We start from the raw sequence: 25,396 nt of genomic DNA, 5'->3' as shown, positions 1-25,396 counted from the left end.
TAGTTTAGTTTTGCTGGCAAAAAAACCCCCTTAATTAAAACATATTCCTACCTCAGGATCATCATCATCAAAATCATGGTAAGTGGAATGATCAGGATTATTCATTTTATCCAGAAGTTCAATGGCAAGACTTCGATTTAATGGCTGGGTAACAAAGGGATGCTGAAAGACAGAGGGAAGCACGGAGATTAAAATTCCAGCTGCTCACATTAAGCACATTTTAATTTTATAACTTTAAAAAAACCCTCATACATAAATTTATACCTGTAGCAACTTTTCAGCTGTAGGTCTTTTTTTAGGATTTTTTGTAAGTGCCATTTTCACAAAATGATGGAAACTATTGGACCTGTAAAACAAAGTGTTAAACATTAAAATCAATTTCCCAGTAAAGTACCTTCATTAACTACTGAAACAGAGAAGTACTTACCATTTCATTTTGTCCTTTAATTTAGGAGGCTGGAAGTTGCTTTTTGTCATTAGAAAAAGTGCTCTGAAAAAAAAGAACAACAGCATTTCTGTGGTTATGCTGCAATATATACATGAGATAAATTATTAAACACTTTATTTAATAGGCAGGAAGAAGCCATATCAGTTTAAGAGACTCAACCAGGACATTATACGCTTATGCACCAGAAAGAGTTGTTATAATTTCTGTCCTGTTCACTCAGAACACTCAGCCCAGTGCCCTGCAGGACATCCAAAACCCACAAGAACACACAGCCATCTCTTCAAATGGATTATTTAATTTGCTGCATTTACCCACCAAACTAAAACCCCTTACCAACCTCATTGGATGTAGGTCAAACATTGGAGGCTGAAGTTCAGCAAGCTCTATTGCAGTTATTCCAACTGCCCACAGATCACAGAGCTGGTTATAGCCACCTTTCCTTTCTACTGCAGCAACTTCTGGTGCCATCCTAAATGGTAAAAGACATTTTTAGGTAAACTTCTCACCATAAACATTCTTCTGTACACATGAGTTTAGTATTCTCTTCCTTAACACTCTCAATCTACAAAGTCACAGTATATATAGATATACACACACCTAAGTGTGTGTGTAAAAAATTATGCAATGTACACCTGAAGTTTCCCTCAGTCATCATCTAGTAACTAATAGGCAGTTTCTAAAATGGTCATTTAGGAATAAGTGGATGAAATCAATCTGTCTCAGACTAAATACTACTCAACAACCAAAGAGCCTGAAGTATAATTATTCAGCTACAATAAAATCCACATAATATCCAAATTTACATATTGCCTAGAAAGTGATCCACTGACTTAGAAGAAAAGAATTCTAACAAGAGAAGAAGTAATAAAATGTCAGTTTTCTTGCATCCTGAAAGCATGAGACTCATCGTCACCGCTGTATAGAGCACTCCTTGTTTGTAAAGTCTGTCTCACTCATGTCAGCTGACCTCTTTTAAGTCAACAAAGTGGTTTCACATTCTCAGGTGGCAAAAATGAACAAACATAACTGGCACATAAACAGGAATACCTAAAGGAAATTATTCACTTGGAATTGTCATGTGTTTTGAACAGCCAAAGTGAATTATGAATTTGATTGTCCTATGTAGCCCTACGAGGTGGCCAACATGTTAGTATTTCTTAGCTTTGAGCTTTATCAGTCCAGATCACCTGAAAAGTAGCACCAAATAACTCAATAAATGTAACACAGACAAAGTCACTTAGAGAGCACTCCAGTAAATCAGCAAGCAGCATCTCAGCTGATGCATTATTCAAATACAGGTATCCTGTGGTCACAGCACCAAGTCTGCCAGAGCTCAAAAAGTGTTTGGACAATGCTCTCAGGCACATGGTGTGACACTTGAGCATGTCCCTGTGCAGGGCCAAGAGCTGGACTCAATGATCCTTGTGAGTCCCTTCCAATCTGTGTCTGTAGATCTGAAAACATCAGCAGCTTTGGTGGTAGAACTTACTTCAAGCCTGCATAACTAAACTATATTTAGATACATTTTTTCCAGAGTTCATTAAAAATCCCAATCATTCTAAATCAAAAAGGAAGCTTACCATAGCAGAGGGGAAACATGGGCAAAACATTTAAATAGGAGGGTTACTAGCACTGCAGTTCACCTGCCCTGAGACACATCTAGATCTAATGACCACTAAAACCTTCACGTGGCCTGCTTCAACTAAATTTTTCTTCTCTGCAATCTCAAAAATTTTGCTTCTTTACTTCTGCTCTCAAATCTCTCAGAAGCTCTGCAAAGAACTGAAGCTTTTTGTCAGCATTAACCTATGTAATGCTTTTGAAGTTATTATTTAAGGTTATTTGAGAAGCCTGGCGCAATTTGAAAGTTACAGGCAAGGACTGAGGTCACTCAGACACCTTGGGAAAGAGACACAAACCAATCACAAAATCATGACTGATGGGTTTTTGTGTTATTCTGAAAGGGAAGTGAAGCCTTGCTGTGAAGAAGAATGCTAAAAATACTGTGCTTGGCTATTTCAAGTCAATACTTGAACATTGGGGTTTTTTCATTATATATATTTTTATCTTGCACCTACTATGTCAGACTACAGAATTTTAATATGTCTGTGAAATATACAACAAAAGTGCTATTTTACAGTGGAGAATGTGTCTCATTTACTTCAAGGTGAAAGGGAAAAACCACTTCCAGCAGGAAAAGGATAAAATGAAAGACAGAACTTCTGATAAGAAAAATTATACACACTAGTTTAATGGGGGAAGAATAGAGATGCAGTACAGACAGAACTGTATCACAGAATTCAAACAGTTCAAGTAAATAAGGGGAAAAATGGCTTAGAGAAACTGTTCACAAGTGGCAAAAGTCTGTGGATCTGTGAAGACAAATGAAACTCATCAACTGAAAAGTTGCAGAAAACCTGTATCTAGGTTGCAGGGGAAGAAACATAAAATGACAAAACAGAAAATCAGGGAATAAAAGAAATATTTAAGATCAAAGTTAAAAACAAGCAAAATTGCTGCTAGTTTTTAAGTTTTACTGAATAAAGATAAATTAGTCAATGGTGATGGCACTACCCAGCCTTTTAATTTTTCAGAGCATTAAAGCCTTTTCTCTGACACTCAGCTAGTTCAGGATTTGGAATAAGTAACACAGATACGATCACCAGAAAGTCTGACACAGCCTTTAGTGGTTAGTCTACCCAGGAAGGGACAGAGCACGCTTTTGTCACAATTTTTCAACAATATGTGTTACCATTATATTAATGGTCAATATCAATGTTATATTACATTAATGGTCAAGTAAAATACAGTTACCAATATGGGGTGCCAATGAATGATTTCCTTTTGGCAATTGTAGCTGTTATCTGTGCAGATACTCCAAAATCGGCTATTAAAAAAAAAAAAGGCAAAAACAAAATGACAGTTAACAAGTGATTTGATGTAATTAATTGTTAATGAACACAAGTTTGGTTTCCCCACTGTTAAGAGGTTCTTACATATACTGGAAATATTTAACAAAAGATAAATAACAAAAGCAAATAACAGAAACTTGGTGTGTCTCAGATACCATTGGTCAGCTCGCCTCAGTCACCTGCCAAACATGCACACAAATGTCCCTCATCCACACAAGGAAGAACAGGCTGGCACAGAAGACCTAACAGGTACATGCAGTGTTTTAATATGGTAAAACACCTCATTTTGTGTTATCAAAGAGATTCTTTCATACAAGCTTTCAAGGTACATTTCACATTTAAAGACTCTGGATGGTAGATTTTATTAAAAATTTATAAAACTCTGTGATTTTTTACTTTTCCCTTACAATATCAGGTCTTTTACCTCGCAGTTCCAAAATTACTCCAACCCATCCTCAGATACTAACTGGATGGTTTAGTTAGATACTACCAGCAAGATAAAAAGAATTCTGGTATTCACTAATTCCTTACATGAACCATTCACCTCATTAAACAAAACAGAGCATGCTGCTTCTTAGACCACATAAAAATACTAATTTTTAAGCACTAAGATGTATTAACTCACCTAATTTTACATGTCCATTATCCGTTAAAAGAATGTTTGCTCCCTTTAAAAAAGAAAGGTTTAATTGAATTAAAACATGTCAATTCCTTCAAAACCACATTAAAAAAGGAAATACGTGAGATCTTACAGCAAATTAGGGGCCAAAGACAAAGCCAGGATTGTGTTCAATAAACCTGCAGCCTTATCAAGGAAATGTCTGTGAAATTAGCAAGTTGCCATTCTGTTATTAAAGAAACTCCTTGGATATACACTGTTTTTCATTAATTTTTAGTTTAGCCTATGGTACTACAGAGTTTGCATTGCACACAAAACCTCTCAATAAACAGTATTTGCCTGTGCTGATAAATTCCTACTTTTTTCTATTTACAATGACTCAAAGGAAACAGGAACTCAAAAGGTCAAAGTGGAAACAATTTTATTTTCTTTTCATAAGTAGGAGCTCATTTTTTCTTGTTTGAGAGCCATGCTTACAATTATAGCCTAAGGACCTGCCTAAATAATCAAGCATTTAGCAAAGCTACTTCCGTCCTTATGCAACAGAGCATTCCGCTAGCGCTGGATTTGGAGAGGTCGTTTTTGTGTGGCTGTGTGTACCACTCACTTCAGCTCAATAATCAAAATTAACCCAAAGCAGAGTGTTTGTATTACAAAATTACAAGATAAAACGACTGAAAACAAACCTGATGTGAAGACTGAAACCAGGTATAGGTTGAGCTGAGTAAAGGTTAAAGCTGGCTAAACACAGCTCCAAATGTCAGCACTGCACTGCCCATCAGGCATATGGAAAGGCAGCAGAGATGAACCTCCAAAAACGTGTGTTTTTACAGATTATGGCTTTTCCCAGAGCAGGAAAAGTCAGGCCTGCAATAAAACACAGCTAACTTGGCCCACGCTGCACAAGTACAGTTAATGAGCTTGGCAAACAGTGTAACAGCCCTGCTTACACGCTCTTGACCTTTTTCACCTTTCAAGCTAACAGGACAGGTACTCCAAACATGTAACTTAGCTACTGAGAGAAGCAAACACAATTCAGCAGTCAGGCAATCTGCAGATGAAGATAGTACTTTTCCATACTCATGAGAACAGCTTTATTTAAAAAAAAAATTCCTCTCAATGTAAGCACCGTAAGCATTTTTTATCAGCACAGTTCTGCTTGGAAGAAGTATCTGTGCACTGTATCCTTACAAGCATTCTATAAAGTATAATGGGAAACATTTAATTTGGGTGCCTGAAGTAATCTTTCATTCAGAAATTACTTTCGTGATTGCTCAAAACCCAAATATTCTTCTGCAACCATTGAGAACAACTTGGAATCAGGCTGCATGAAGGCAACTACAGTTGAAGCTGCTGGGGAAAAAAGAAAGCAAAACCAGCCAAACCAGCAGCATGCAACAACACAAAAGAATATGATGATTTACTGTCAGATTTCCAGAAGGAAGCTTGCCAGGTTTGGAAGGGCTTTGGAAAGACTAGGCAGTAAAACTTCAGGAACAAAAAGTCAACAGGAAGCACCAGAAGGGAACTATAACAGAGTGTAAGAGTTTGAACAAGCCACTTTTGGTATAGCTTTGCTGAGATGGAGATTTAAGTAAGTCAGTACTAATAGCCTGATTTGCAGCACCCTCTCTATTTTTAGCATGCGAGGGAGGGGACAGAAGTAGTCTCCAAGAACCGCACAGAACAGCAGCCGCTGCCCTGCAATCTGCTCACCAAGATGCAAGAAGCCAAAGCTGGTTCAAAAAGAAGGGGATATTGAGCTCCCTGGAAAAGCTATGGAAAGAGCAAACCTTTCTTTTGCACAGAGCCTGCACCCTGATAGCCATCTGAACACATACTGCTCTGGACACCAGCTGATGCCTAAATTTTACAGCACTGGTCCACATAAACAGTATGTGTGGCTCCAAGGAAAAGAACAAACTATTTCCTTGGATGTATTTTAAAGAAAGATTTTTTTTTTTCCCCTTGGGCAGAAACTTTTATTTCATTCTAACAGATTAAAACCCCCTACATATTCAGAAATAGACTGAAAATTGATACGTAACAGTAAAGACCACTGGAGGTGATGTAGCCTATTTTAAAAGTACCAAAAACCCCTTCTGTTTTTACTTACCTTTATATCTCTGTGCATTTTTCCTTTACTGTGAAGATAATATAGTCCCTGCATAAAATATTTAAATAGTCATTTAGTCCAACATTTTTCATTTGACATACATTTCTTGCTCAATTAGCACATATATTTAGGATCCAATTCAATCCTCTAAATGACTTACTGACTGAAGAACATTTTTATATTCCAGTGTAACCTGCTGTAAATTTGCAGACTTAATAGATGTAGCAGCATATCTAATATCTTTATATAAAGTAGCATACCTAAATATCTTTACATAAAGATATTTATATATTTATCTAATATCTAAACGACAGGACAGATGGAAGTAATACCAGTCACCACACCAGCTGGAAGAAGAGTATTCCCCAAACAAGTTTTCCTCTGGACATGGTAACTGTCACCTTTTTAGACCCAGCTAAAAATTTACTGGTAAATTGCCTAGAAGTCTTCTATTCAGCAGTCAGATCTCTGGACCACTGGTAAAGCTATCTCCTGTATCATTACATATCTCAGTCAAGCCTAGAAACATGCTAGCAGGCAGTGCTTTAGGTCTAATCCTGGAGTTCAACTCTATTTGATGGATTTCTGTAAAAGCATTCAGCCTTATGGGTCTCAATGACAGCACCAAAACATTTTAAGACTCAACACAAGTTAGAAACCAAATTTAAATTCTGGGAGAATTCCACAGAACCAAATTCCTGCATGACAAATCAGAGACCATGGCATTCTGGACACTCCGGCTTATCCCTAAAATGCTCTTCCAGGGTAAAACGACACGCAAACATCTTTCTTGTTCTGTGACCATGAACCTCCACAAGGCTCTATGTTCATGGGAAATATCCATGTCAAGACGGGTATTTTTTTTGCCAGCTCATGCAAGACATCATGAAATTGACTGCAAAATTTAAAATGCAATTAATCAAAGCATCTAGCAGACCACTGCAACAATTGGCATTAGGCAGAAGAGTCCTATGTACACTCCTTACATCTCTGATTAATTCACACACTTTTACCACTGCCCTGGAAGAATCTGAAGTCACCATTTTCAAAATTGAATGCCTGGAGACAGGTACTTTAAAGGTCACATTTAAAAGACCCATATTTTCAGAATCAAATCTCACTGATTCCAGTAAAATGGACAGCAAGTATTTTTTGAAAATGGAGGATTCAACTGGCTTCTAAATATGGAGAATGAATGTTAACTTCAGCATCCAAGTGAGACTCCGGATTCACGGATACTGGTGGCCAAATTAATGGAAAAATTACTTCTATGCATGGACAACAGCCTATATTCTCAGACTTCTTACTCAGGAAAATGGTGTTGCATTATAAGCTGCAACAAGACATCTGAAACTACATGCATTATAGTTGGTCAGAGTATTATAAACATGTATTTACAGACAATTTAAAATATAGAAAAATGGGTCCATGAATAACATTTAGAAAATACGTACAAAATAGCAAGTTTTTTTCTCACACACAGTTTATACATATTAACCAAGATATCTTCCCACACAAATAAATGGTTTCATAAATTCCATTCTAGACTACTCACTCCTCCATATCTGAGAAGATTATGGATTTGACTGATGGACTATCTGGTGGATAAGGAATTGCCTCAATGACTGTATCCAGAGAGCAGTGGTAAACAAGCTCAATGTTCAGAGTGACAAGTGTCCCTCAGGGTTCCACACTTGACTGTTTAATATCTCCATCAATTATATAGACAGTAGGATTGAGAGCATCCTCAGCAAATGTGCAGAGGTCTCATAAGACAGATGGGGACAAGGTTTTTAGCAGGGTCTGTTGTGACAGGACAGGGCATAAGGGTTTTCAAGTAGAGGAGGGTAGATTCAGATTAGATATAAGGAAGAATTCTCTTATCATTATTCTTTTATCTTATGAGGGTAGTGAACCACTGGAACAGGCTGCAGACAGAGGTGGTAGATACCCCATCCCTGGAAACATTCAAGGTCAGGTTGGACAGGGCTCTGAGCAACCTCATCTAGTTGAAGATGTCCCTGCTCATTGCAGGGGGGTCTCTAAAGGCCTCTTCTAACCCAAACCATCCTACAACTTTCTAAGAACCCTTTCAAAATGGTTTAAAGACTCAAAACCCTTAACACTCCCAGATGTCACATAAGCCTGATCTGAAAGTAAAAAAAAACCAGCCACATCCTGTAAGTCAGAAGGCAGCAGTCTCTGGCTGAGAGATAGGGAGATGTAAGCGGCAACCAAGGGAGATGGCTTGGAATAGAGCTATCTTTTGCAAGAGAGTTTGAGAGAGGCAGCAGGTCTCAACTGATGGCATCCAACAGGTTTGCATTCACTACAAGTCAAGAACTGCTCTCTCACACAGAAGCAAGACATCCAATGAAAAAGCAGTTTCTGATTAAGTTTTACTGGTGTACTGAACCTGTAATTTATGAAAGAAAAATGAAAGCTAGCATACCCACAAGGAGAGGCTAATGACCTTACCTTCAACATCTCAAGCACATAGGCAATTTTTTTCTTATTGGCACAGATCAATTATGACATATGCAAAGCTGAGTGTTTAGATTTTCCTTCAAACATGCAGTAACTAATTTATACCATAAATATGGATTAAGAAAATATGCTGCTTTCCCCCTTTTAAAAACAAATGTAAAATTAACAGCAGAAAGATGACAAGAGTTTTCTTCAAATGATCCAGGGTAATTTGAGGTTATGCAATTATACAAATTTCTAGGCTGTAATATGGGACCTCGTCAAAAGTCTGAGAAAAATGCAGTCATTCAATTACTGCACTTCCATGGCATCACATGTTATTTGTAGCTTTTATTTTTAGCTTTTAATAACTTTTACATTAAAAGACTACCACGAAAACCTGAGGACACACTACCTGTAGTGTTTCTCTGCTAACATAGGCAATCTGCTGCTCTGATAGTGGTCCAGTCACTGAAATGGAAAAGAAAAAGGAAAAAATCTCAAAATCAGGTAAGATACTGCCCATTCCAAATTCACACCTCAATTACTTCCGTTCACACAGATAATACCTTACACCACGAGTCTACAAGTAAATGTGCTTAGTCTTTACCCCAGACTGAGCATCCCAAAGGCCATCAAACATTTTTTGAAGTCAAAAATGTCCAGTCCCATTGGAATGGAAACTACTAATTCTTCTATATTTAAATCTCATAGTAATTAAAAGGAAAAAGAAGCACAAGTAGTGATCTAAGCCTAACTTTTTTTCCTGAACAAACCCATTCTTCTCTAGAGGGCTGGACTTTCAACTCAGTGACTCAGAGCTGCAGCCAACTCCATTCAGTCCTCTTTGAGCCCTGGGCACTTCTTTATACCATTTGTGACCTGCTCTCTCCTTCCATCCTTCCCACTGCCTGAGAAGCTGCTCCCTCCAGCTTCTCAGCCTCTCTCTGAAATCAGCTGTCAGCACTGCTGCTCCTGGGCCTGCCACACCAAGCACCTTCTCAAACTCCCCCTGTAAGCAGGTTCAGCAGTTTCCCAAGGGAAAGAGGAGTCTTTCTCTCCCTCGAGGGTCCAGCTTCACTCAAGTCTCTTAGAGGAAAACAATTAAATTCTGAACAAATACGCAAACCAAGCAGTGAGCAGCAAGGAAGGAATGGTCTGTGACTCGTCCCAGTCACTGGACTTTGATCTGGAAATTAAAGGGGTTTAAGACCAGGAAATGCAGTCCTGACTGTAAGCTTTTCAGGTTTTGCACAGAAAACAAAGAGAAGCTGGATGGAGTTTCTCAAAGGACACTGAAGGAGTAGGGAGTTAAGAATGAATCTAGATTAAAGAATCTAACTGCTTAGCTTCTACAATATTAGTATCATGCAACATATATCTTCAAAGTAAGTCTACCTCCAACTTCTCTTTTCTGAAAAAAAAGCTCCAAACCCACATAAAACTATAAATATTGGCACCCACAGTAGGCGTATCTAGCCATCTATTTTTGTTTTGAGAAATTGAATTCTGATTAACTTAAATGACTTAAGATTACAGAGGCCAATAGTTCAATTGGAATAAGACTCTTTATAGCATAATAAAGATCAGAAAAGAACCTTCCATTCTAACTACCAGCAGAGAAGCCAAAAATCAGCTGCAACGGGAAACCACTCCTGTAGACATCTGCTCAGGCATTTATATGGCATGAGCTCATTTCCTATTCTACAGGTGTTCCACAAAACAGAGCCTATTAAGCACGATGCTTTTCTCAAAATTAGCAAGGAGGTAAAGGATCACCAAGGCCACACTCGAATGACTATGCCAGGAACATGGTGTGAACTTGTGAATTGGTGCTTCTTTTAACTGCACCCAAGGTAAATGTAAAAAGCTGCTTATGCAGAAGAGACCATCACACGTAAAGTTTTCACAATGTCGAATATAGATGGATTTCCTCAATGAAAAACATCACCTGAGAACCACAAAGTTATTACTCACTTCGAGCATACTCCTTTCCTACACAAGTCTTAATTCCAGGGCAATAAAGTCCTTCAAAACTGATTTTGTCTCTTGAAAAATAGCAAGCAATTGACTGATCCTGTCTTTATCCAACAGATTCACAGACGGTCCTCATTTCTTTGACTGCTCACTGCAGCCAAGCCTAAAGCAAATACAGAGACCACCTTTGCTTTTCACTTGTCACACATCCAGCTTAAAAAAAACCCCAAAAAATTAAAAAGACCCTCATGGAACTACTGGTACACAAACATTCAAACCATTTACAAAGGACAAGAGCATCCATGCTAATCAATCCACATACCTAGGTTGCCGGAGGAAGTGGTATAGATTATACTAAAGCAAAGTTCAAAAGCTCAGAAACAAAATGGCTATGAAGCAAGACAGCACATCAAGACATCAATTTTTTTCTTTTTACAATGTAATACTATCTAATTTTACAGCCTTTGAAAAGCAGTGATGGGTATATGAGCCCCTGAAGGATGGAAATAACTTCTACTGCTAAAAAAACCAACCCCCCACTAACTCTGTTTACAAAACCCAAACCAATTAAGTAAAAACAAGCTAAAATTGACCTTCAATGAATTATTATGGATACTAAATTTAGGATTCCTCCTCTCTAATTCCAAAATGCTGCAATCATTTCAATTTCGAAAATGAGCTGTACTTAGATTTTCAGGAATAAAGTCTTGACATACCATGATAAATATCCTGTAGAGAGCCACCTCCACAGAACTCCATGCAAATCCATAGCTTGTCTCGTCTAAAGAGTGAACGAAACCATTCATTAGCTGTCAGATTTGCCAAGGACTTGTAAAGGATAAGGCAGAGGACTCAAACACTATAAACCACAACACAACATGCACTGAATTATGAAAAGTCAAATAATGAGTATAGTTTAATCTTCATGTGACACTTCACTGTCTAAATAGTAACTAATGAAACAGTCAAAAATAATCTACTTTAATGAAGCAATAAAAACAGTATTAGTGAAACATTGACACTGATTTTTGTTGAAATACATTCCTCTGAGAGTAGAGACAAAACAGATGTGGGTTCTTATTTCTTCCTCATTTTTTCTTCTCCACTTTTTTCAGAGCATAGGAGTTAACACAAACAAGAAACAAACACAAAACAAAAAGCCCCAGGGATCTGTCAACCAAATTTCTTTCACAGCAAATTAAGTGAAACTGTAGTGCTTTAGTCAAAGCTAGGCAGAGCAGACTCCATGCTGTGGTTAAGTGCCTGCTCAGATGAAGTCTTTTCCTTCACAAATACCTATGGATATTTTTGGTGGCAGGGTCCCAAGGGAAGTTATTTAGTTCTCTTCCCTTACTAAGGGAATCAATTTAGTTTGATTCCCTGTGCCTCCACAAAAGGTGCTTTCCAAGAATAGACAATGAATGGGCTGAAGGTTTCAAAGGTATCTTCTACTATGGCCATTAGTTCTATTTTCACTCAGTAATTTTCATTGGCAAGACGTGTAGCCACAAAAAGGCACTGTGGAGAGCAAAAAATCTGGGAATTGCCTAGTCATTCCTGGCCATCAAAATACTTGTGAAAAAAAAATCCCATACGACCACCTTGGAGAAGACAGTAATGTAGGAGAATCAAAGGAAAGACTGATGGTTGTTTTGCAGCTTCCTGATGACCTGGTCTTGCATGCCTTGCATTCATAAGGCTCTGTTAGAACAGCTGAGACACATTTGTGGCAGTGTTTTTGCAAGGCAATGCTGGAAGTGCTGAGCTTGTCTCCTGAGCTGCAAATGGCAAGTATCTTCACCAGCAGGTGACAGCTGGAATAGCTGCTGCTCCAAGGAGAGCTGTCTTTCTTGGATGTCCTCCCCTTTTATGTCCAGAGTCCACATGGCCATCAAAGCTATGTCCCAGCTGCTTCCTCCAGAGGTGGGAAAGGTACTGTCCAAGCATTAAAGGAGATTTACGCAACAGAATTCCCTGGCTGTTAACGCCACACATTTCAAGGGGTCAATTAAAGCCTTGCTTAAAATAATATTAAAGCTTTCCACTGAAATAGCTGACCAAATCCAGACACAGAAGCAGTGTGACAACCTGGGCAAGAAAACCAAGCAAGAAAGAAGCACTGAAGAGACATCTCCAAGTCCCTTCTTTGTTCCCCACAATGATGCAGGACTCAGGGACACTTTTGGGGACACTGGGCTCACGGGCCTATGTGGCTGCATTCTGTTTGACACCAAAAGTAGCAGCAGTGTGGAAGTGGGAAGAAGCCAGAACCCTCCCAGCAGCCTTGGGACAGCAGCAGAACACCCACAAAGTAAGAGACATGAAGCACTTAAGTGGTGTAAATTCTCCCTTTTGCTTACTGGGCATTCACTTCCCAGAGTGCAAAAGCCCTACAGAAGACAAAAAAGAACCTAAGAGGATCAGAAGAGATGATTATATTTCTTATTTTCTATGTAGCCTTTTATTACTGTGCCTAAGCACTTTGAGACAGGTGAAGATCCCTGTAAGATCCAACAGCATACCCAGTCATCTCTTTCTGCAGAGCATGTGGCCAGAGCAGCAAGCAAAACAGAGACAGGATCAACAGTACCATTTTAGTGTCTGCAACTTAACACCCAGGCTAACAGGAAGGCAGAAATCCCTACACAAACAGAAGAAATCCTTGGGGAACAATATGCTGGTGAGTAGCAAGTATAGGACAATGGTATTTGTCTTATTGTTCTTAGCATTGAAATATGCTTGGAAAACAAAAGGTCACACAATAAAAGGTCTCAAAGACAGTGACTTGATTGCCTAGACAAAAGAGAAGCACTCTGTCAAAGAAGAGGAGGGACTCAAGTAGGAGTGTAAGAGAGTGACAAAATATACAGCATATTTGCCAAAATTTAATTCCAGGTCTCCAAAGGTATACTTTGATAGTCTGAGACAAGAGAGAAACTTTTTCTTTAAAGAAAAAGCACCTCCAACCTGCGTATACAAGAGGCAGTGTTTCAGTATAAAAATGTTAAAGAAAGTTGAGTGCAACAACAGTAGTTGTGCACTATCTGTTTTCACATGGAAATTTTAAAAAGCATCAGAAATAGTTTTTTATTAGTTATACTAAGCAATCTGTTTCCACTATGACTGGTTAGAAGAAGTAGCTGGTAAGACAACTGAATACATTTGTCACTGTTTCTACAATGCAAATAACCTCACCTCCAGAAACAAACACAAAACCTTCACATTCTGGTCAGAAGTTCACATGTTGGAAAAACAGACATTCTACCGAAACAGATTTAAAAGATACTATATACACAGATGTTTCATACTTGTCATACTTCTGCTTAATTTTCCACCTATGTATTGAATTCAAAACTTTCAAGCATCACTTCATTTCCAAGGAAACATGACTATGTGGTCACTGAACAATTTTCCTGGAAGAAAGATTATTTAGAGAGAGACACTGCAGTAAACAGAACAGACTTGAAGATGAATAAAAAAAATACAAAAGTGGATAATACTTGGTAAATTATATTTTGCCTATGTCACCTTATAGATTTGGCCTTTACAAGGGGATAGGGACACATTTTTAAGTGAGCAAAAGAAACAAACTGTACCTGAGATAGCTGCCAAAATAAGCAACAATGTTCGGATGTTTACAGTCTTTCATCATAATGATTTCCTGCTGCACAACAGCAAAATCTTCTCCTGAAATGCAGTAGAACAAGTATTTTCATTGGCCTGGGTTATACTCACATCTTAACTTTCAGCAAATGTTTATAAAATAAACATTCTTAGTAATTGAGACTAATTATCTGCAAGTTTCACTGACATAAATCAGCTGTAAATCGCTATTTATTAGCAAGGGCCTAGCTACAACTAAGTATATTCTTCAGTTTCATTCTGGGACAGATGGACCTCACATCTGCTGATAGCTCTTAAATTAATGGCCATAGCTCTTTCTGAAGTCCTTATTTTCCCTGAGACCCTACTGTGTCCATCTGCATAAGCCCTGCCAATAGCCTGGATTCTTAAAAACACAACAAAACTTTGCTATTTTTGGCCACATGCCCATACTCATTAGCTCATCTTCCTAAGCAAAAAACCTCCAAAGCAGTCACTAGTAGGCTGCTGCTGCAACATTTGAGCAGACTCCACAAGAATGTAAATTCATGGACTGTGAGTAATTCACATCCAGAAAACACTGACACAGGTGTGGCATTTACCTGAATCTCACCATTTGGTACCGTGGTTGTCCCAGTCTTTCTATTAAAGGCTCTTACCAGATGTGTACACTGAGAAAACCGTGTGTGAAACTGAAAACACAACTGAGATGTTTTTCTTTTGGGAATGTTTTAAGTTTCTCCCAGTACATTAACAAACTGATGGCCTATCCATTCAGTTATTTATAACCAGAAATATGATATTCCCGTGTTTTTCATTTAACTGACAGCAAATTTCAAACCATAAGCTGCAAGTTAACATCTATCTTTAGTGTGTTGCTGATGGCTTCCTGTCTCCTGGCTAGACTTTTAAACACACAGACACTAAAGAACAGAAATTATTTTCACATATGGACCTCTAGGACAGGACACAATTCCTCCAGTATGTGACCAGCATTTTCACTGCATTCAAAATAAAAGTAGCATAAAGCCTTAAAGCACATCCCTAATCCCTGTTAACCGTGAGTCTGCATGTTCTACCCCAATCTGCAAAACTTTCAAAACAGGGCAGCTGAAGCCTATTCTCTGAGCACCATTCAGGCATCCAAAAGCTGCCAAAAATATTTAAGTGTAAGATGCCAATCGTTCACCCATCACCACAGCATGGGGGCGAGTTACCCCAGCTGCAGGGCACCCCCAGGCTCTGCCCACAGCATAGTTCTCATGCTCAGCTTAGCTGGACTGATAATCCACATCATGCACAGCCAAGGACTCCAGCAACGGGAACTGACATAAAAAAACCAAAGAAGCAGAACTAGACAGGAGCATCTGAGATCACATTTTCAGTGTGAGGAAAAGAAGTGCGATGAACACACACTTTTTGAACTACCCAGTAACATACTGTCCTGCCTTGAACTTTTAAACGTGCGCATACTGTGAAAACACAACACTTCTGACCACTTCCAGAATTGTAAGGGAAAAGAAATGGAAAAAACTAATACCTTCTTTCCCTTAAGGATCAAACCAGGTAGTTAAGATATTACACACACACACACCCCCCAGCATTAGATCGGGAAATGGAACACCAATAGCCAGAAGTTAAACAAAAAGTCTGGATGTTTTACTTCCCAGATTAGTCCTATTCAACAGGCCTACTCTTACTAATAGAACAGACTTTGCAGGCTGAGAACTGATCGGCAGGGCACGTAAGCTTTGTGAAATCACCACAGAAGCACAGCTCTAGCATAAATCTAGCATACAGTGAAATCTTAATCAGAGCCTTCAAAAGATTTTCAGGAAATGTACTCAACTCCCAGATATTAATGCTTAGCTATTATTTCATCCTTCTTTTTATTTCCTTCCCTACTCTTTTACCAGGTGAGTTTTTTTCTGCCTTGCTGTCTCCTAATTTCTTTTGTTCTAGAGGTTTTTGTATCATGTGGGTTGAACACAGTATTTAAAACAAGAAAACCCCCAACTCTCACTGAAATTTTAATCAGCTTCCACTTAACTGTTCTCCAATTACATTTTTCCTCTTACATCTTGCTTGTCATGATTTTTTTTTAGAACAGTGTATTTTTTCCTACACTAGAAGTCAAGAATTATCCCTTCTTTCAGTAAGTGGACTTAACTGATTTTGTACAGCTGTTATCTTAAGCACAAAATTATTTCATTTCTCTGGCCTACTTCAGTTAAGAAACCACTTACCTGGTTCTAGTTTTATTACTTTAATTGCTGCAAGCTCACCCGTGTTGACATTTCGAGCCTACAAAAAAAAAAAAAAGAGTATTTAGAGAGCAGAACACAGCACCCACTTCTGCATTCTTGACTTGATGCTCTCTGACAGCATGTAGTCAAAGAGCAGCTGAGGTACACAGAGATTTAACACAGTGGAACCACTTGCTGGGGAACACTGAACAGCTGATTTGTACTGAAAGCTGAAGCTTTAAGCCTGCTCAGGAAACTACAATGCCACACCACACTTCCATTATGCAAGTCCTTGACCACACTGTGCTTCCGTATTAAAATCTGTACATAAACCAAGCACTGAGAGACTGAAAAGCAGGTGTAACACACATGTCTGGGTCTCTCAGCAGACAAGGGACCCAGGGGACACCAAGGGCCATGCTCTGCAGTGTGTGGGACCACTTGCAAGATTCCCACAAGAGCAATGCAACACTTCTTCCCCATTTCGCTACGTGCCAGGCCCCTTGAACCTTATTCTCCAACAACAACAGCATCCTCCCCTTGCTGCAAGGGTTCAAAAAAGCAAGCCAGCAACAAAGGAGCTAGGGAGCATTCTCCTCAAAACATTCCCCTCAGACACACAGCAGCCAACTGCAGCAGCAATGACTCAGGAGCTTCACTGCATTTTCACATACGGAATATTCTGAGTTGGAAGGGATCCACAAGGATCATCAAGTCCAGCTCCTAAGTGAATGGCCCATACAGGGATCAAACCCATAACCTTGATTCCATTAGCACCATGCTCTGACCAACACAGCTGCTAAGGTCCAGGTAAGACCTCAGTTCTACTGAGCAACCAAGGAAGCTACATTTTTTAAAAGCCATTAAGAAGCAACATAAATTACTATAAAAATGATTTCTCTTCTACAACGGTACAATTTAACTTCTATTTGAAAACCAAGAAGCCATCTGCCCAGAGCTTTCAGAGCATTTCTGTGCCCCTGCACCCAACCACAGGGAGAAGGCAGCAAAGCTGCTTCCCAGCACTCAAGCAGCAGTAGCAGCTCCTAAAGGACGCCAGCTACAGCCTCTACTCTAGGAGCACAGAATGCAGTGCCCACACTACCCCCTACACAGGGCTCAGAGCATGCTTTTGCAAAGGTCAGAATCAGAGAACTTGCAGGTGTAGCCAGGGACCTACCTTGTAAGCTGCTAATAGTCTCATTTAAGTCACTTTAGGAAGGGCAGGAACTCATACCTTTATGGACTTACCAAATATGTGTAAGGTTTGTTACATGGCAGCTTGGGCCTTGTTGTGGAACCAAAAGTGGAGGAGAAAATACCCTTAAGACTATAAAAAATAACCAGCAATGAAGTCTGGAAATAAATGCAGAGGGTATTCCTGTGTTTAGAGATCTACCCAGCTCACTACTTGTACAGCTGATCTCAAACCTCTCACTATTCTTTGGCGTGGCAACACTGCTGCAATGCTGGGAGCACTGGCATTTGCAAATAATTTGCGAGCAGAGCATTAGGGATAGATTCTGAGACCAGTGGGAATCCTATAAAAGTCAAGGAGTAGTCCAAACCTTACTGACTGTGGAAAAAAACAATTAACAAATAAATTTTCTCTGGCAGCCTTCCCTGAAAGTCATTATTTAACCACCCACCAATGGCAGCAATGTCTCCATCCATCACTGGTGGAAAAAAGACACACAGACATTAAGAACAGCAAAAACATGAGTTCCTTTCATCTGTACCAGAGAATAAAGGCAATACACGAGAAAGTATGAAGCATGAGCTAGGATTTTTACTCCTTAGCTCTTTTCCCAACATATTCTCTTCATAGCAAGAAACAAATAGAAGCAAAATGTTCATGAATCAAACATTAGCATTTTTTAAACTCCAAGATAAACAAGAAAAATTAAAGACCTATGATCATCAGGGAGTCTTGTCAACACTTACAGATTTGTTTTAGGGCAACTTGTACTAATAAGATATTCAATAAGATACAACTGTAGAGGATATAAGTGAGAAGATCCTGAAGTTACACATCCTGCACAAGCCAGGATGGAAACATTTCACATGCCTCAGAAAAATTGCTCCTTTTTTTTTTGTTTTATTTATTTTTAACAATACTGCGTCCAGCTGTCAGGAGTTGGTGTCACTGACTGGCTCCATAAGTCACTATGTTCTGCAGAGTGCTGTGGCAAGGAAAGAAAGGTAGAAGGTGGGTATGAGCTAGTGACAGTTTCAAAACCAATTTGGTTAGAATATATGAGGATACACATCACAAAGTCTTACATGGTAGTGATGCCAAAAAAACCCCTCATCACTAGCAGAGAGACAAATGAATAGCTACATCAGAAGCAGGACATGTAAGATGCCAACCAAAGAAACAGTGAGAGCAGCCAGTAGCCTTCCCAAACCTGCACTTGTAACACCTCGAGGCTGATTCAGCTCCCTCCCACTGCCAAGGGATTTCACCTTCAATGTCATGTTTTCAAAAGAACTGTTCGAGTTGTGGGCAGCCCAAACCTTTTTCACCCTCAGCTGAGGCGTTTCCTCCTTTCTTCAGCACCAGCAGTCATGGGACTCTTTGGTCAGTGGGTAATTCTCTGAACCAGTATCTTCCTGGGTTTATGAAAGCCAGAATGGAGGATAAAAATCTGATTTAATGCAGGGCAGCAACACCTTCAACAACAGCAGGCTACCCTGTGCTTAAGGGCATAGATTAAAAAAACATGACTCCAAGTTGAGAATCTGAATAAGTTATAGCTTTGCATCTCGTTCTGTTTGGGTTATCAGCATTGAAGGTGTTATCAACAGCAGGAATATGAATTGTCTTTGTTAATCTGAGTATATAAAAAGATTCTTCTGATTGTAGTGACACAAGGGTTCCTTGTAAAGGCTAGGGATGAGAACGAGGTACCCCTGACAGGTTTTACTAGATCTCAAACCCCTTTCAAATCATCAGCTGTGAAGCAATTCCTCCTCTAAGCTCACTTGAATGAGAGACCGAGAATGACTGAAGCACCGTACGGTTTTCGACACCTGTTGGAGCTGGCTCTGACCCTGAATTTGGGGGTGCTTGTGTACGTACCACACAGCACCTCAGAATGTGGAGGACACCGTCTTGAGCTTTTATTTAGGAAAATCCCACTGAAATTGCCAGCTGCTTAGGGGTTTTGAGACTGGAAAATCAATAAGCAGTAGGTGGGTGAATAACAATTTCAATTAAGTACCTTTTAGCTGACAAAACACAACTAAAATTTTGAAGAGGCCATGTAAGAAAACTCAGGCTCATTTTTTGTTACCATTTACACGTGCTCCAACTCCCAGCCTTTGTGATCCTGAGTTTTACAGCATCCACCCGTTTCCATGAGCAGGACCCTTCAACCCCTTCCTTCAAATGCAGATTTCACTATGTCAGTGGAAATGCATTATATACAGGTTTTCCAGAGGCAAAGATTAGCCTACAATGCCTGCATCTGCATGCAGACACTTTACCAAATGTATACAGCATTTATACAATGTCTGCTCTTGAAAACTATAGAAGGATGCTAATTCTATCAGCAGCTGAAAGAATTATACTCTTCCAGAGATCTAGACTGCCATCTGAGGAGTTTCAAAAATTCCACCAACTGAAGAAGCACTACCTAATTAAACAGGAAATAATTACTAGTGTACTCTGTAACAACAGCAGGATATCAGATAAAAAATTTATATAACAAACTGCCACCAACTAGAAATAAAAGCTAAAAACTCTCAGGATTTGTTTATCCTTCAAATGGAAACTGATAATATAAAGCATATAATGCTGCAACAAACCAAAAATGCAAAAGTCTAAGACAGGGGCTTCTGGTTTTGACCACTTCCTGTGTGAATTACTGAACAAAATGATTTCTAAACAGGTTACTACTCCATGGGAAAACTGGTCCCAGTGTACAGAGAGGCTTCCTGAGCCTGATTAGCTCCGCTCTTCAGGAAAATGCATCCAAGTGGCTCCCCAGCCCTCTGTTTCCAGCCCTTAGAGCCCTTCTCTTCAGCCTCTCAAACCTTCACAACTCCCCCAGCTAAAAATAATTAGCTGCCACAATCTGGTAGAAAGTGTGATACCACAACCTGACAGAGTTACAATTTTAGAAAGCAATACTTTGACAAAGTTGATGTTAAACAAAAACCTCTGTGCAAGGCACAGATTACTGGCTAAGGAAACCACAGTCCCAGAAACTAAGACCTATAGAACTTATTCAGTGCAGTAAAAACACTGGCAAAACATCCACCCCCCTCTCTGCCTACCTGACAAGCTTCAGAAACCAATTAAAGCTGAATAGAGAGATGTCAAAACATAGACATTTATTCCTAACAAAGTCAAGAAGCTTCAAAAGCTGCAATGTCAATCAGGAAGAAAGGAAGACTAAAATGCCTATCAAAAAGAACACAGCTAGAAGTTTCAACATTTCAGAAGCAGCAAACTGAAGAAGAATTGATGCCCCACTAGATCACCCCAGGAAAGAAGAGCAAGGGCACGCACATGCAGAGAAGAGGACACTCAAAAACAGAAGTTCATCAAAATTCAGGTTCATCTGACCTGGACACGTTCTCTTCCAGAAACACAGCAGCTGTATCAGCAGCCAGACACCCAAACCATGGATGGCAGCAGAAAGCAGTAAGTCACCAGGTGTTCTCCAGAGATACCCACAGAACCCTAAATTTTGAGCATGAGGCTGTTAAGCTGGTGGATACATGACTTCCTTCACCAACCTCCCTGCTAAAGGGCTGGAAAACAAAAATCAGGCTTTCCTTTTTCAAAAAATGAGACCTCAAGCAAAGTGCAGCCCACCGAGTTGTGAGTCTTCATCTGTTATCTGGCTGAAGCCATAAATGTCAAAAAGAACTGAAATAAGGCAAACACAGTATAATAGATAACTTCTGCAGGAACAATAATCTCGCTAATTATCACAACTGTTTGAATTTCAGTAAAGGGGAAAGTAAAAGAAGGGCCTCTTTTGTAGTAAGGTGATGAAAATCTTTGGAAGGGTTCACCTGCACTAGACGAATGACCTGTGAGATGACAAATGAAGTTCAACCTTTATTAAACCAAAGCAATTATTCTTTTTTTGAAAGATATGCTGTGATATAAATTAATCACATGAACAAAAGTAATGGACCTACAATCACCTCAGAAAATACTTCCAAACTCTGCGCAGTTACTACCAAAACCAAAGGTACAAGAATGGGGACAAACAGGAAACATAACTATACAGTCTCTGTCAGAAAACCCTATGAAAGCACTTGTAACCCAAGCCTTAAAAGAATGGCACAACTTACAGAGTATTTGGGACTAGGGATTGTTAGAATGGCAGTTTCATACCAAGAGACAGCAAAGCCTTCCTAAATGTAAGAAGGATAAATGCAGAGCAAACAAAATTAGGCAACTACCTCATCTAACTTTAGGAATATTTCCTGAAACTGAGCAGGACAGGACACTATCTCTGTTTCACAACCAATAAACCCTAATTCTTCTTTTATGCTTTGCTGACCACCCTATAGAATTAAATTCTTTGCAACAGTGAAATATAGAAACACAAAAGACAGAAATGACCCACACAAGGAATATGTGAAGAACTAAGCAACAGGTGACACTTCATTTCTTACAACAAATTTGCACTGGTGCTAGTTAGAATATACACATTATTGTTGACTGTGAATACTTGATAGAGAGTTAATGGCATGAACAAGCTATCCATTACCTTTCTTGTGATGAATTCATTGCTCCAAGGCCTTTTTGAAAGCTGAACTTTGGTGGGAGTGCAGACAATTGTAAAATATTGGGTTGAGCCAGAAATCTGTACTGGCAGTGCACTGACATATCCTTTTCCAGACACCAGCCTAGAGAGCAGGTCTCACAGCAGCAAGATCGTATCCATCTGACCCACATCCTCCTTCCCTTCCAACCTCTGTAGTTCAGTCCACACCACCAGCTCTTATGTCAAGTTCAATGAACTCCAGAACAGAGACTCTGCCTCTCTTTTCTTTAATATAATTTATTTTTTTTTAAAACAAAACGAACATTTAAATCATGCCCTGTTCTAGCTCAGTTCAACTACAACAGAGTAAGGGAAGCAGATGTCACTCTGCTCTGCATTCAGCTCCTCAATGCTTCGCCAGGCAAGTCAGCATTTAGCAAGACTCAACATAACAAGACTATCATCTTATTAAGGCAATAATCCCTGCTTGCTAACAGCAGAAACACTTTCCTACGTGGCTCTCTCTGCTAAGGGGGCAAAGCCACAAATTACAGCTTGAAGCTGCCCGAGTACCGTGCAGTGCTTGGAACCACTCTGCTGAAATCCCACCACTGATGAGTACCATTGTCACATGGCTGATTTCAGCTCCACACAATTATTTCACCAACCCCAAAGTTCACCGACAGGTGACAGGTGAAGGCAAAAGAAAGGGGCTTTATGAAACCACTCACAAACATAAGACAAGGCATTAGCAAGCTCAAGTGTGGATGACACTTCAGACTATATTACTACTTATTTGTCATGTTAAAAGAAACTGGCTTTCATTGTTGTTTTTGGGGTACTTCTATGCTCCACTTTGAAGACACCTTGGGCAAGACCTTGCCTCAGAATGAAACAGGCAATAACCCACACAGGAGAAAAGCACCTCGCATTTTCCCTGCAGGGTCCACCATCTAATCAGAAAACACTTACTTCCCATCTAGAATAAATAATTGTAATACCAGTCTAGTGTATCCTGGTCCTGCTGTATCACCTTCTATCTCAGCTGGTACAGGCACATTGTAAGTAAGCATCAACAAATCCACTCTCTGCCTCAAACAGGAGAAAGTCACAAGCAGTGCCAAACACTGGCCACTCACAGAGCACCAAAATGAAGGCTACTGCAATTTAAGTATGATAAACATCAAGGAAACCTTCACAAATCCAATTAAACTTAAAAGGTTTCACAGGCACGGTGGTATTGCATATGTAAATATTCCAAACTCTGTGGTTGGAGGTAACGTCCTTAAAATGAAACCATAAAGACAATAAAGACAGGTGACTTGGTTAATTCACATCCAGCAAAGTCACATACAGAACACTGAAAAAAATCCGATTGATAAGGTATCACAGTCAATATGCCAGTTAACAACTGCAGCAGAAAGAGACACACACAACATAAAACAGCTTGCAGAAAAACAAAAATCCAGAGCATAAGGCAAGTAGACTTGGACGAGCAAAACATCAGCTTAGCACACAAATACTCAAAGCTGGCAAGGTGGGGCAAACAACACAAAACCCCCTTTCAATTAAACAATTAATAAAGCTCGGAGTTAGCACACCAAGAGTGCAGTAACAAGAGGATTTAGGTCCTGAAACTTCCATGACATCTAAGCGAGATGAGATTAAACCAAAATCGGCCCAACCCAAACAAGACTTCATTCTAGGCATGTTCACTTAAAGTGAAAGGCAGCATTACCACCAGTTCTGCGCACCTCAAACTGTGGAATGGCTCTGCATGTTTCCCTACAGTCCTGCCTACCAATGCAAATTTCCTTAAACACACACACACAGACACACAACCTGTGATGACAAAAACAGGGCTGAAGATGCTTGGAAAGCACACGGTTCAAATAATGCTTCCACCAGGCTGCACACGACAAACTTCAGCTCTCCCCTCTGCTCCAAGGCCAAACAAGAGCAGGTAACAACCACTGTCATCCTATCCCAGGGAGAGGCTGCCACATCCCAATAGGCAACTAGATACACAAATAACAACAGACACTGGCAGAGCAGAGAAAAATGACAAAAGTGCATTATAAAGCTCCTCCAAAAAAACCAAACCAAATTATGTTTAGCTGCTTCTCCTACATTTGCTGAAGTTAGGTCGGAACCCTGAAAGACTTTCATCCTAACGACACCAGTTAACCCTCCACAGGGTCAGACTCATGTTTCACACCGACACCAACACAATACACCGGCATTGCCACACAAGACAGTGACGGGAGCAGGAACCGGGACTAATACGACGACATTTGGGCTGGAACCGAGTGAGCAAACCCCCTACAACCCCTACAGACCCCGGCTCACTCTGGAAGGGACCCGACCCGCAAGCTCCTCCCGTGACACAGCCGCCCGAGCCGGCACCCAGCAGCAGCGGCCAGAGCCGACCGCCGGGGCGGCTCCACGGCCGCCGGAAGCCGGGACGGGGCCGGTCCCGCACCGCCCGCCCCGGGGGTCGTTCCCTCGCACGGTTCTGCCGCGCTGGGGACGCGGCCGGGCCGGCGGCGGGGCGGGGGCGGCAGGACCAGGCGCTCACCGGGGCCGTGCCGGTGCGGCGGCGCAGACCCCGCCGGAGGGGGGCGGCCTCGCTGCCCTCGAGAGGGCCGGGGGACGCCGCTGGGCGGCGGAAGCCCTCCCAGATTTTGGAGGACCCGGCTGCTTGGCAGTGGCAAGGGGGACACAGGCGACACCGCCGCCGGGTCGCGGTGCAGCGCCCACCTTGTAAACGTCGCCGTAGGTGCCGCTACCGATGCGCTGGATGAGCTCGAAGTCTTCCTGGGGGTTGCGCCGGGACAGGTCGCACACCCGCCCGCCTCCGCCGCCGCTCATGGTGCCAGGGGAGGCCCCGCTCGGCCGCGACCCCCCGGGCCCCGGGCGGAGACGGGGAGCGAACGCGACGGCCCCGAGCGCTCACCGCCACCGCGCAGCCCGCCCCACCAACATGGCGCCCGCCGCCGCACCGCGCAGGCGCGGGACAGCGCCCGCCTCCCGGCCCGGGGTGGCGCGTCCTGCGCGTGCGCGGGGCCGGCGCGGGCTGTGGCGGAGCCGGTCCCGTCACGGCCCGGGGGCCCCGCCCGCGTCGGGGAGCGGCACCGCGGGGCCGGGATCGCCCGTGCCCTGCCCCAGCAACCCAGCGCGTCCTCCCGCTAGGGCAGCGCCGGAGCGTGCAGCCGGCCCCCCCGCAGCCGAGCTCATGGCGCGGGAGCCCGCGGGTGCAGCTGAGGGCTCGCAAATT

General features: G+C 41.1%; 1 protein-coding gene across 5 annotated transcripts in view; it reads right to left on the bottom strand.

Moving 5' to 3' along the window:
• The window catches only part of MAP4K3 (mitogen-activated protein kinase kinase kinase kinase 3), a 66,798-nt gene extending 41,687 nt beyond the window's left edge, over positions 1-25,111 (bottom strand). For 3 of the 5 annotated variants that reach the window (XM_032103412.1, XM_032103415.1, XM_032103416.1), the window contains exons 1-12: positions 24,880-25,110; positions 16,388-16,445; positions 14,135-14,225; positions 11,255-11,319; positions 8,977-9,032; positions 6,096-6,143; positions 3,986-4,028; positions 3,263-3,335; positions 786-917; positions 428-490; positions 265-346; positions 52-162 (exon numbers count right to left, since the gene is read on the bottom strand). In XM_032103412.1, coding sequence (XP_031959303.1) covers positions 52-162; positions 265-346; positions 428-490; positions 786-917; positions 3,263-3,335; positions 3,986-4,028; positions 6,096-6,143; positions 8,977-9,032; positions 11,255-11,319; positions 14,135-14,225; positions 16,388-16,445; positions 24,880-24,990 — 933 coding nt within the window. In that variant the 5' untranslated portion in view covers positions 24,991-25,110. Of the gene's footprint in view, positions 1-51; positions 163-264; positions 347-427; positions 491-785; positions 918-3,262; positions 3,336-3,985; positions 4,029-6,095; positions 6,144-8,976; positions 9,033-11,254; positions 11,320-14,134; positions 14,226-16,387; positions 16,446-24,879 lie in introns of all 5 variants that reach the window. The other 2 variants (XM_032103413.1, XM_032103414.1) reach the window with 1 other exon arrangement.
• Positions 25,112-25,396: the final 285 nt, after the last annotated feature.

This window comes from Corvus moneduloides, chromosome 3 (genome assembly GCF_009650955.1).
Source record: "Corvus moneduloides isolate bCorMon1 chromosome 3, bCorMon1.pri, whole genome shotgun sequence".
Lineage (NCBI taxonomy): Eukaryota > Metazoa > Chordata > Aves > Passeriformes > Corvidae > Corvus > Corvus moneduloides.
The sequence above is the reverse complement of the archived record's forward strand: the minus strand, read 5'-3'. Positions and strand labels throughout refer to the sequence as shown.